Source organism: Mobula birostris, chromosome 15 (assembly GCF_030028105.1).
Source record: "Mobula birostris isolate sMobBir1 chromosome 15, sMobBir1.hap1, whole genome shotgun sequence".
In the NCBI taxonomy this organism is placed as follows: Eukaryota; Metazoa; Chordata; class Chondrichthyes; order Myliobatiformes; family Myliobatidae; genus Mobula; species Mobula birostris.
The window spans coordinates 52792137-52805410 of NC_092384.1; the positions used below are offsets into that span (position 1 = coordinate 52792137).

General features: G+C 39.8%; 1 protein-coding gene across 4 annotated transcripts in view; it reads right to left on the reverse strand.

Moving 5' to 3' along the window:
* Positions 1-13274, reverse strand: part of nfat5b (nuclear factor of activated T cells 5b) — a 210357-nt gene that overhangs the window by 16978 nt on the left and 180105 nt on the right. For all 4 annotated transcript variants that reach the window (XR_011889267.1, XM_072279813.1, XM_072279812.1 and 1 more), the window contains 2 exons: positions 6728-6879; positions 895-3367 (listed from right to left, as the gene is read on the reverse strand). Coding sequence is in view for 3 of the 4 variants with exons in the window: in XM_072279813.1 (XP_072135914.1) it covers positions 895-3367; positions 6728-6879 (2625 nt within the window). In the remaining variant the exon portion in view is untranslated. The remainder of the gene's footprint in view (positions 1-894; positions 3368-6727; positions 6880-13274) is intronic.

Consider the following 13274-nt stretch of genomic DNA (forward strand, 5'->3'; position numbering starts at 1 on the left):
TTAGATCACCCTACACAGTCATCAATATAGATGAGAGCGTTTTAAAAAAAGGGAGGATTTTTACTTAGTTATTGAAATAATAACCAGGTGCTTAACTTGGAGCTTTGGTAGCATAGTGATTATTTTACATGATTAGTAATATGGAGAACTGGAAACATTAGTCCTAATTCCAGCACTGCAGTTGAGAAATTTACATTTGATTCATTGTCAATCAATACAGAACTATAAGGTAATTAACAATTTGAAACTACTTGATTATATAATCCAATTTAATTTCCTTATGTCCTTTAAGAGAGGAATATCCCTTCATTATCTAGTCTGTCCTAAATGCAACATTAGGTCCTCAAACAATGGTTAACTCCTAACTTCCCTCTGAAATGGGCTCACTAGCCACACAGTTCAAGAGTAAAAAGGATAAGTGATAAGTATTGATTTGGAAAGTGATATTGCCAGTGAATAAGTTAATAAAAAATAAACAAATTCACTATTTGTATATTTTTCCACAAGCTTTGTCAAGAACACAGACCTGGAACAGATTCCCTACCTTGCAAGTGGTTAAGCATAAGAGGAAAATAAATTCTTCATAAGATTTCAGAAGGGAAAGGGAAGATAATAAAATTAAACAAAGTTAAACTGGCCACTTTAGAATATATATAGATACAGCTTATGAGTGATACAGTTCCAGGCGGCATTCTTACTGGTACATGAAGAAAGAACTTAGACAGCACCTACAGAACCTTAGCAAAAGTCAACAGTTTAGAAGAGAAAAGGAAAAGAAGGAGGAAATTAAAAGTTTTACCTTTCTGAAATGGGGTGGAGGAAAATTTACATTTTAAAATTTAATTGGGCAGTCAAATAGTTTTCATTCACTGAATTTATTTAATTTCAACTTACCACTTTGAATTCCAAACAAATATAAACCAGTGGGTTGTTGTGCTGATGTAGGTGAATTCTGAAGTTGATTCATGGTCCCATGGGGGTGAAAAAGTGTATTTTGTTGCTGGCCTGATCCAGGTGTGTTGTTTTGAAGGACAGATACATTATTTTGAGGATTAAACACATTAGACTGCTGTATCTCTTGTTGATTCATGTTATTCTGTAATGCAGACATTGAAGTTTGAGAAATGAACAGTGTCGCCTGCTGATTTTGAGTGCCCCCTGAATTTTGAACAAGCTGCATTTGAGGTTGACCATGAAAAACTGATGACTGTTTTTGATCTCCCTGAGGCGTCCCACTATTTTGAAGTGAAGCAGTCTGATTTTGGAATTGTATGGATGATTGCTGGTCTTGATTAACTGACACCATATTAGGCTGAGAATGAAAAAGGGTTTGGTTTTGCTGCTCCTGAGAAGCCAGATTTGTACTCATTGCAGGTATAGAACTCTGAGAGTTGAAAAGAATGTTCTGCTGTTGCTGTTCCTGGGAAGTTATACTGTTATTTATTGAATTCTGAGAATTAAAAAGAACATTCTGAGGTTGGTCTTGAGGTGAAGTGCTGTTGTGAAGTGCAGCTATTGAATGTTGGGTCTGAAAGATAGATGCTTGCTGATTTTGTGGAGAAGTATTAGCTTGAGAAGAGGATAAGGTCACTTGATGTTGAAAAAGGTTCTGTTGCTGTTGTTGCTGCTGTTCTTGAGAAATCATTGTATTCTGAATCTGAGACATTTGTGTCTGCGTCTGAAAGACATTCACAGATTGTTGCTCAGGATTGCTTGAACTCTGGAGTGTTGGAATTGTACTCTGTGGTGAATAAAAGCTGACCTGTTGCTTTTCCTGTGAAATACTGTTACTTTGAAGTGAAGGCAAAGAGTTTGGAGAAAGAAAAAGAGTGCCTTGTTGCTGATCTTGGGCAATTGATGAGCCTTGGAGAACTGCCAATGAGCCTTGAGAATGAAATATTGCTGACTGTACTTGATCTTGGGAAGCAGCAGTGTTCTGATGTTGCAAGACATTGTTCGGGCAGTGAAAGAGCCCAGTCTGTGAATGGGGTGCATTTTGAACTTGATTGAGAGAGTTTTGTGGATGGAATAGTTCTGACGATGGGTGAGATTGTTGCAGAAAGTTTCCAGTTTGTGTAGACATCATTTCTCCACTCTGCTGAAAAATCCCAGTTGGTTGTGAGGAGCCACCAGTTTTCACATGCATCAACCCATCTGAATTTGAAAATAAGGTTACTTGAGGCTGATTTTCTCCAGTTTGCTGCATCTGTACAATTGATTCAAACATATCAGTTTGCCTCTGGTTTGGCTGCACTGAGGTGTCTTCCACAGCAACCATAGAATTAGAGCACTGAAAGACATTTGGCGAAGGTGTTTGTTGTTGTGGGTTTCCTGTGTTTTCATTCCCTTCTACTGTTGTAGAGGTTGAAAACAAAGCACTGTGTGATATCTGATGCTGATTTCCATCACTGGATTGCAAACTAGACATAACATGAGTAGTTTGCTGAAAAATATCAGATTGTTGGAGGTTTCCATTTAAAGGGGATTGATACAACTCTGACTGCAGCTGCCCTGGTCCTTGACAAATATTTCGTTGCATTCCCAACATCATGCTTGTTGGGGACTCCAGCACCTGTTGAGTTGACAATGAATTCTCAGGTCCAGAAAGAACACTTTCAGATCTAGGAAGGGATCCATTATCTGAATTTGAGAACAGATCTTGAGGGAGGTTGCTCTGCATAGTATTTACTTGGCGGAACATCCCTGTGTTTATTTGCTTTTGCACCTGTTCCACAGGTTGCTGCATCGACTCAGATGGGCTGGATCCAGTAAATAAAACAGAGGCCAATTGCTGCTGAGAAGCCTCCAAACTCTGTTGAACGAGACTTACATTGCCACTTCTGCCACTTTCAGAATTCGTCTGGAAGTTTCCTGGTTGCAAAGACTGCAAAGCACTTTGCAACTGTGATGCATTGCTGCTTTGTTGGAAGATATTGGCTGAATGTTCCTGTAGTGCCTGGGCCTGTGACTGCTGTTGCTGTTTCTGCTGCTTTTGCTGCTGCAGAGCTGATTCAGGCATCTGGGATAAGGAAATCTTGGATACATCTAATGGTAACATTTCTCTTGGTTGTACCTCTCTTGAATCTAACAACATGCCAGCATTGTGAAACTGGGCTGGTTGCTGCAGCAAACCTTCGTTATTCTGGACCTGGGTGGTACATTCTGATGCCTGAAACGGGCATGGCTGAGGAATGTCTTGCTTCCGTACAGCAGATAAGGCATCTGTGCTTGGAAACACACTTGACTGAATTTGCTGGTGCTGATCACTGTCTCCTCCTTTCCTGGAGGCAGATCCAGAGAATGAAGGCCCAGTTGTAATGCTTGATGAGATTTCCAAAGATTGCTGTCCAGCTCCCATCTCTTGATTCTTAACAGGAGAAAAGTAAACAAGAAACTAAATCAGAGCAATATTGAGATCATAACTATATATTATAGTCTTTGTGCCATATGTTTTAAAAGGTTGAAATTCCTTCCTTGAATGGTGGAGCAGACTCGTTGGGCCAGATAGTCTAATTCTGCTCCTATGTCTTATGGTCTAGGATGGTCTTCCAAAACAATAAAATGCGTATTTAGAAAACTATCCTGAAAACACTGAATAAATACTCTGCTTTACTGGTATAAACTAGACTGGCTATTCCATCCCAATCTATGTGATATTCAAAATTGTCCACTACATCACTCTACCTAATCTCTACATTCACTAACACTTTGTAGAAGCTACCATAAGGACTTATACACCAGGGCCATTCTTAATTCCATTTATAATCAAAAATCCATTTATATTTCTTAATTCTTGAATTTTCCCTGTCTACTAATTTCTACTATTAAGCATCCTTCTATCCTCTGTTTACCACACCATTCATTCTCCAGTACTTTCCCGGTCTTTCATGCCCAATTTAGCTGCAAGACATTTTGTAGAAATAAGTTTCAGTAATTGCTACAGTTTATGCTGCAAGTTAAATTTGCAGCTGCAATTCATTTAGTTTCTCTCTTTGAATAGAGAATGTTTAACTGCCTATAAATCCTTGTTTAATGTTCTTGTAAGCTATTCTTGATTTCACATGGTTTAATTTTTTTTACATTCTATCTTTTCTTTAATCTACAAGAAAGGGAAATAGTTTCCTATTTAGCTGCAATAAGGGGAAGCCTAATTCAATCCTATAAATTTGATCTTTTATTTATTAGACCAACCATCCCATTGTCCCAGTTACTAATTTGTAGTCCTCCACAAGTACCACATTGTGCTTCATACAGAACAGTCCATATCAAAACTATTTTTTTTATTTTTAAAATTTATCTCTCTCTATTGTAAAACTATAATATGCTCTCACTATAATATGCTTTCTCTCTTCCCACCTCGTTGGGCAGTTGCCTATTCAGGATGTTGTGGTCAGGATTTTAGTGGTCATTCTGAGAGGCTTAATTCAAATTGTCGTATCAGTTTATACAATGGGTAGGTACAGTTTTGTAGATCTTCTGATCCCTTAGTTTACACCATTCACCAAAACAACTCGTTACTGATTTCTGCATTTATTGACAGATGCTCCCAAAATCTGGGGAAAACTGTCTTTTAACCCCAATAGCAACATACCCCCACCCAATCCCACCCAACTTTATATTGTTGAGGATCCGAATGATTGAGCCTGAAAATACTGAAGAAGAATTGAAGTAATGGGACCCTGGCAAAGACTTTTGTATCTTCTTTAGTTACAGGTGAGGTACTGGAAGACCTGATGGTGGCTAACATTGTGCCTTTATTTAAGGGCTGAAACAGCATTAGTATACAGAAAGAATAGTAAAAGTTCAAAACATTTTCATAAATGTTAAAAGATGCTCATTTTAAATTTGGTGAATTTTATAACCACAAGTATTAAAGGATATGGCAGACATGGATTAAGACAGTAGATAAGCCGTGATTCCATTTGTCTACATAACAGACAAGGTATTAAAAGGCTAACTTTCACTGGCATGTTTCTAATTGCTACTGCTAGAAGACTCACACATTCATGGTCAGCCAGATATAACCAAAGTTAATAACAAAAAAACTTTAACCACACAGTAAAACACATAAAAGTTGCTGGTGAACACAGCAGGCCAGGCAGCACCTCTAGGAAGAGGTACAGTCGACGTTTCGGGCCAAGACCCTTCGTCAGGACTAACTGAAAGAAGAGCTAGTAAGAGTTTTGAAAGTGGGGGGGGGGGAGGGGGAGATCCGAAATGATAGGAGAAGACAGGAGGGGGAGGGATGGAGCCAAGAGCTGGACAGTTGATTGGCAAAAGGGATATGAGAGGATCATGGGACAGGAAGCCCAGGAAGAAAGAAAAGGGGGAGGGGGAAAACCCAGAGGATGGGCAAGTGGTATATTGAGAGGGACAGAGGGAGAAAAAGGAGAGAGAGAAAAAGAATATGCGTATATAAATAAATATCGGATGGGGTACGAGGGGGAGGTGAGGCATTAGCAGAAGTTTGAGAAGTCGATGTTCATGCCATCAGGTTGGAGGCTACCCAGACAGAATATAAGGTGTTGTTCCTCCAACCTGAGTGTGGCTTTATCTTTACAGTAGAGGAGGCCATGGATAGACACATCAGAATAGGAATGGGACGTGGAATTAAAATTTGTGGCCACTGAGAGATCCTGCTTTCTCTGGCAGACAGAGCTTAGGCGTTCAGTGAAACTATCTCCCAGTCTGCGTCGGGTCTCGCTAATATATAGAAGGCCACATCGGGAGCACTGGACGCAGTATATCACACCAGCTGACTCACAGGTGAAGTGTCGCCTCACCTGGAAGGACTGTCTGGGGCCCTGAATGGTGGTGAGGGAGGAAGTGTAAAGGTATGTGTAGCACTTGTTCCGCTTACAAGGATATGTGCCAGGAGGGAGATCAGTGGGTACAAGGATAAGTGCCAGGAGGGAGATCAGTGGGAACAAGGATGAGTGCCAGGAATTTTAAATTTGGTCTGGGTAGCCTCCAACCTGATGGCATGAACATTGACTTCTCAAAGTTCCGCTTATGCCCCATCTCCCCCTCGTACCCCATCCGATATTTATTTATATACACACATTCTTTTTCTCTCTCTCCTTTTTCTCCCTCTGTCCCTCTCAATATACCCCTTGCCCATCCTCTGGGTTCCCCCCTCCCCCTTTTCTTTCTCCCTAGGCCTCCTGTCCCATGATCCTCTCATATCCCTTTTGCCAATCAACTGTCCAGCTCTTGGCTCTATCCCTCCTCCTCCTGTCTTCTCCTATCACATCGGATCTCCCCCTCCCCGTTTCAAATCTCTTACTAGCTCTTCTTTCAGTTAGTCCTGACGAAGGGTCTCGGCCCGAAACGTCGACTGTACCTCTTCCTAGAGATGCTGCCTGGCTTGCTCCGTTCACCAGCAACTTTTATGTGTGTTGATTGAAATTCCAGCATCTGCAGATTTCCTCGTGTTTGCGTTTAGCCACACAGTGGCAGATCTTGCTACCAAAAAGTAACACATTTCAAAATTAGAAGCTGATGATTGACAAAAATACAAATAACATGAAAAATATAGAAGATATAGAAATCATATGAACATGAAGTCAAGAATAATGATGAAGAAGCTAGTATCATTGGAGGTGCTACCACTGAAAATTGCAACAGGGAGTACATAACCATAAGGATATAATAGAGTGGTGTTTTATTTTTCTTATAAAAATACCACAAAATATGTATTTCTGACTGTTGAAACAAAAGATGATACTTTAAAGACTGTAGATGGTGTCTGATTCGATACCACATCCATTGAAATGGCTTCCTCATTCTTTACCACAACAGATGGCAGAAGGGGTGGCAGCAAGGCTTTGGGAAGATTTTGTTCATCTGGATTACAGCCTGTGACTTTTGCTGCTGCAGCTAAAAAAAAGAAGCACAAGTTATCAAATTTCTGCCACAAAAACCCCCGAACTAACTAAAAGTAACATATTTACACATAAGAAAAAATTTGCACACATCAATTTCATTGATAGTAAATCAATTTTATATTTCTTGTGCATACTCACATGATATTTGCTTTTCTTAATAGAATGCAATTTAGTTCAGGGGAATGTGGTAATATTGGGATCATTATTTTTATTACTAAAACTGTTATACGAACTTGATTTTAATCCTGTATTGCTCCATTTTATTAAGATCATAAGCGAGCCAAATCTGATATTTTCAGCTTGATCTTCACATGTTCCTTTCTGTGATGTCTATCCAAGAAATCCAATGTTATTCTGAATATCAACCATCTTCTAAAATTTTTCTATTTAATAGGTGATCTGCCCTTATATTTTTTCTACACTAGCACAAGACTTCATACTTTACATTATATCCATTTGACATATCCTTGCTCATTCACTTCACCTGTCCATGTCTCTCTGTATATTATCTACAGCCCACACTGCTATTCAGATTGTTCTCATTCATCTCCCCCTACATACATCACCTCCACACGGATCAACTTTCATTGTTGAATTTTATGACCCTTCTCTTAGCCAGCAATAAAGTAATCTGGATCACATTTTCTTTATCTCCACCTTATTGTAAAAATTCCCTTTATCTTCTCCTCTGCAACCTAAAACATGTTTGTTTTCCTCCATTTTCTGGTTCTGTTTCTCTCTCCACTGGTACTGCCTGCCATGCTGGGGACTTTTAGACCTATTCTGGACTCTTTAGGAATCAACACCCACCTTGAAGTGCAATGAAAGTGGTGTGAGAGAGAAGGATGGAGAAGAGGGAAGAGGGAGAAAGAGGGAAAAGGTAGGGAGAAAAGTTTCTGATGAAAGGTTATCAAGTTGAAACTTAAATCTGCTTCCCCTCTCCAGATGCTGATGCCTGATCTCTTGTCCACTTCTAGCATATTTTGTTTTTATTTCAGTGGACAAAGTAAGTCACCAAGAATAGAAACATAGAAGCATAGAAAATAGGTGCAGGAGTAGGCCATTCGGCCCTTCGAGCCTGCACCGCCATTTATTATGATCATGGCTGATCATCCAACTCAGAATACCGCCCCAGCCTTCCCTCCATACCCCCTGACCCCTGTAGCCACAAGGGCCATATCTAACTCCCTCTTAAATATAGCCAATGAACTGGCCGCATTGCTTCCTGTGGCAGAGAATTCCACAGATTCACCACTCTCTGTGTGAAGAAGTTTTTCCTAATCTCGGTCCTAAAAGGCTTCCCCTCTATCCTCAAACTGTGGCCCCTCATTCTGGACTTCCCCAACATCGGGAACAATCTTCCTGCATCTTGCCTGTCCAATCCCTTTAGGATCTTATACGTTTCAATCAGATCCCCCCTCAATCTTCTAAATTCCAACGAGTACAAGCCCAGTTCATTCAGTCTTTCTTCATATGAAAGTCCTGCCATCCCAGGAATCAATCTGGTGAACCTTCTTTGTACTCCCTCTATGGCAAGGCTGTCTTTCCTCAGATTAGGGGACCAAAACTGCACACAATACTCCAGGTGTGGTCTCACCAAGGCCTTGTACAACTGCAGTAGTACCTCCCTGCTCCTGTACTCGAATCCTCTTGCTATAAATGCCAGCATACCATTCGCCTTTTTCACCGCCTGCTGTACCTGCATGCCCACTTTCAATGACTGGTGTATAATGACACCCAGGTCTCGTTGCACCTCCCCTTTTCCTAATCGGCCACCATTCAGATAATAATCTGTTTTCCTATTTTTGCCACCAAAGTGGATAACTTCACATTTATCCACATTAAATTGCATCTGCCATGAATTTGCCCACTCACCCAACCTATCCAAGTCACCCTGCATCCTCTTAGCATCCTCCTCACAGCTAACACTGCCCCCCAGCTTCGTGTCATCCGCAAACTTGGAGATGCTGCATTTAATTCCCTCATCCAAGTCATTAATATATATTGTAAACAACTGGGGTCCCAGCACTGAGCCTTGCGGTACCCCACTAGTCACCGCCTGCCATTCTGAAAAGGTCCCGTTTATTCCCACTCTTTGCTTCCTGTCTGCTAACCAACTCTCCACCCACACCAATACCTTACCCCCAATACCATGTGCTTTAAGTTTGCACACTAATCTCCTGTGTGGGACCTTGTCAAAAGCCTTCTGAAAATCCAAATATACCACCTCCACAGGTTCTCCCCTGTCCACTCTACTAGTTACATCCTCAAAAAATTCTATGAGATTCGTCAGACATGATTTTCCTTTCACAAATCCATGCTGACTTTGTCCGATCATTTCACCGCTTTCCAAATGTGCTGTTATCACATCCTTGATAACTGACTCCAGCAGTTTCCCCACCACCGACGTTAGGCTAACCGGTCTATAATTCCCCGGTTGGGAATAGGATTGGGAAACTCAAAAGATGGAACTTGGGAGGGTAACAAGCTATTAATTCTGGGCCCCCAACACAGAAAAGCTTAAGAATCTCTGCTACAGAGAACAACTATAGTAACATTATTGACTAATAATCTCCCTCATTTCCTGTTGATTACATTGAAAAATAATAGTCAACTGACCTACACTGAGAAGCAATTAATTTTATATGCATCATGGCTTTCCAGGTAATCATAAATGGTATTCTAGCTCAAGGGCATAACAGTGATAGCTATTATGATTTTATGATTGTGTTACTAACAGCAAAAGCTGCTTGAAGATTTCAAACACATAACTAATCAAGAAAAAAACTTCTGACCAGTATACTTGTCACTTACAGAAATATGCCACAGCCCACAAAAAGAAGCATCAACATTTATCAGAATAGTAATTAAGAGATTTTCCAATTCTTTGTCTTCATAAGTGTATACTGTACAACACGAAAGGCTAAATTTACAGTTAAAATCCATATTCCAGCTAATTTGGCATACATGTGCTTATAACAACAGAATTTATGTTAACAATCAGCTTCAATAATGGTAAAAAGTGAGATCTTCAAAGGGACATAGTTGTTTCTTGTATGTGAATCACCAAAAGCCAAAATGAAAATGCAGCAAATTAGGAAAGCAAATGATTTGTTTGCCTTTATTTCAAGAGAATTTAAGGATGAGAGAAAATATGTCTTAATGCACTCTTATAAACCTTTAATGAGACTACATTTTTTTGTTTCCTTATCTAAAGGAGGATATAGTTACTAAGGGCCACAGTCTCAAAATAGAGGACAGGCCTTTTAGCACAGTACAGCACAGGAATAGGTCCTTCGGCCCACGATATCTGCGCTGAACATGATGATATAAATCTCTTTGCCCTGTACATGATCCATATCCAACCAATTCCCTGCATATTCATGCATCTATCTAACAGCATCTTAAGCACCACTATCATAACTGCTATAATAATGCATAATTCCACCTATACCCCTAGAAGCATATTCCATACACCTCCTACGATCTGTAGAAAACCCTTGCTCCACACATCTCCTTTAAACTTGACCCCTCTTACCTTAAATGGATGTCCTCTTGTACTTAACAGTTCCACTCAGGGAAAAAGATTCTGACTGTCTATCCCACCTTTCTCTCCTAAATTAAAACTTCTATCAAGTCTCTCCTCAGCCTCTGACACTAGGGATTACAATCAGAGTTTGGTCAATCTCTCCTCATAGTTCACAACCTCTAATTCAGGCAGCATCTTAGTTAACCCAGGAAACCTCTTTTGTAACTCTTTTCAAAACTTCCAAATCCTTTCTTTCAATATGGTGACCAGAATCACAGTTACAGTGTGGCCTAATCGAAGTTTTAAAAAGCTGTAACATAAATTCCTTTTATACTCAATGCCTGGACTAAAGAAGGCAAGCAAGTCATGCTCTTATCTGCCTGTGTGGTCATTTTCACGGAGATATGGATTGAACACCAAGAATCCTCTGTGAATCATTGCTATTAAGGGTCCTGGATTAACTGTATACATATTCTCACCCAAATTCACAAACAACAGAACCCCAGCACCGAACACTATGGAACACCATTTCAGTCAGAATAACACCCTTCCACCTCTACTCTCTCTAAGACAATTCTGCAGCCGAACTATCAAATCAGTATGGAACCAGGCATCTTAATCTTCTGGATCAGCCTACAATAAAAGACCTTGTCAAATGCCTTACCATCCATGTAGACAACATCCATTGCCCTACCCCCATCAATCATCTCTGTCACACCTTCAAAACACCCAATCATGGAAACAGGAGATTGCTGGGGCCTTCATTAAGAGTCTTATATCCTCACTAGCAACAGTGGAGAGTAGCCAATGTTGTTCATTTGTTCAAGAAGGGAAATAAGGATAATCCAGGGAACTGTAGGCTGGATAGCCTCATAAAACTGATATCAATATGTACATTAACATGCCCTGCACTAAACTCACTATTGTCCATGTCCTTATCCTTGGTTAATATTGACATAATATATTGAGTTAGTACCTCACTCATATCTTCTGACTTTAAGCATAAATTCCCTTCTTTATCCTTGAGGATTGAAATTAAAAGAAATTTATTTCCACAGAAAATGGCAAGTCTTTGGAGATTTTGAAGCCTCAGTTATTGAGCTAATTTGAAACAGAGATTAACAGACTTCTGAGTTTTAAGGGAATTAGAGTTTATGGAGAAACCGCAGGAAAATGATGCGGAGGTAGATCAGCTACAATCCTGGTGAATAGCAGAGCAGACCAGGGACCAGCTGGCCTACTCTTGCTATTTCTTATTTTAAAAACAATTGTCAAGTGAAATAAAGGTCTATTTGGAGTATCTTCTATAAGTCTGCTGGTTCCAAAATTGATAAATTGTAGAAAAAAGAAAAGCTAGCATTTATATAGAACCTTCTGTATTCCTTTCAGGATGTTATGGAGCATATTACCACTAATAATGGACTTTTGAAGGTGAAGGAATGGTAATGTGCTTTGCAAAGCCCTCGCATATACCAATGTGATAATCTCTTAGTCCCAACGAGAGAGTTTGCAATTCTTGATCTCCTATTAGGGAATGAGATAGGGCGTGCAACCAAAGTTTGTATAGGGGAGTACTTCGCATTCAGTGATCATCGTGCCATTAGTTTCAAGGTAATTATGGAAACTGATAGACCTGATCCTTGGGATGAGATTCTAAATTGGAGAAAGACTAATTCTGATTGCATCAGAAAGGAGCTAGCAAATGTGGACTGGGACAGACGTTTTCTGGCAAAGATGTACCTGGTAAGTGTGAGGCTTTCAAAAGTGAAATTTTGAGAGTACAAAGCTTGTATTTCCTGTCATAATAAAAGGAAAGGATACCAGGTTTAGAGAACCTTGGTTTGAGAGATGTTGAAACCCTGGTTAAGGAAAAAAAATCAAGGAGGTGCATAGTAGGTATAGGTAGGTAGAAACAAATGAGGCTCTTGAAGAATATAAGAAATAAAATCAGTAGGGCCAAAAGAAGGTATGAGGTTGTTCTAGCAGTCAAGGTGAAGAAGAATCTATCAGATATGTTAAGAGCAGAAAGATTGCAAGGGACCTTTTCTCACGGTTACCATCAGGTAGGAGGTACAGAAGCCTGAAGGCACGCACTCAGCAATTAAGAAACAGCTTCATCCCCTCTGCCACCCAATTCCTCAATGGACGTTAAACCTTTGGACACTACCTCACTTTAAAAAAAAATACAGTATTTGTTTTTTTGTACAATTTTTAATCTATTCAATATACATATACTGTAATTTATTTATTATCATAATATATATTTTTTCTTCTATATTATGTATTGCATTGAACTGCTGCTGCTAAGTTAACAAATCTCACATCACATGCCAGTGATAATAAACCTGATTCTGATTCTGACAAAATTGGTCTTTTGGAAGGTCATAGTAGTAATCTATGTGTAGAGCCAAAAGAGATAGGGGAGATATTAAATGGTTTTTTGCATCTGCTTTACTCAGGAGATGGGACACAGAATCTATAGAAGTGAGGCAAAACAGCAGTGAGATCATGGACCCTGTAAACATGACAGAGGAGGAGCAGTTTGCTGTCTTGAGGCAAATCAGGGTAGACAAATCCTCAAGGCCTGACAAGGTATTCTCTCGGACCCTACAGGAGGCAAATGCAGAAATTGCTGGGTTCCTAGTAGAGATACTTAAATCACCCTTAGCAACAAGTGAGGTACCAGAGGGTTAGAGGGTAGCTAATGTTGTTCCGTTGCTTAGAAAGCCTGACACTAATAGCAGGAAAGTTAGTGGAAGGTATTCTAAAGGAATCGTACAGTATATGAGTATTTGGATAGACAGGTATTGATTAGGGATAGTCAGCATGGCTTCATGTGTAGAAGATCATGTCTAACC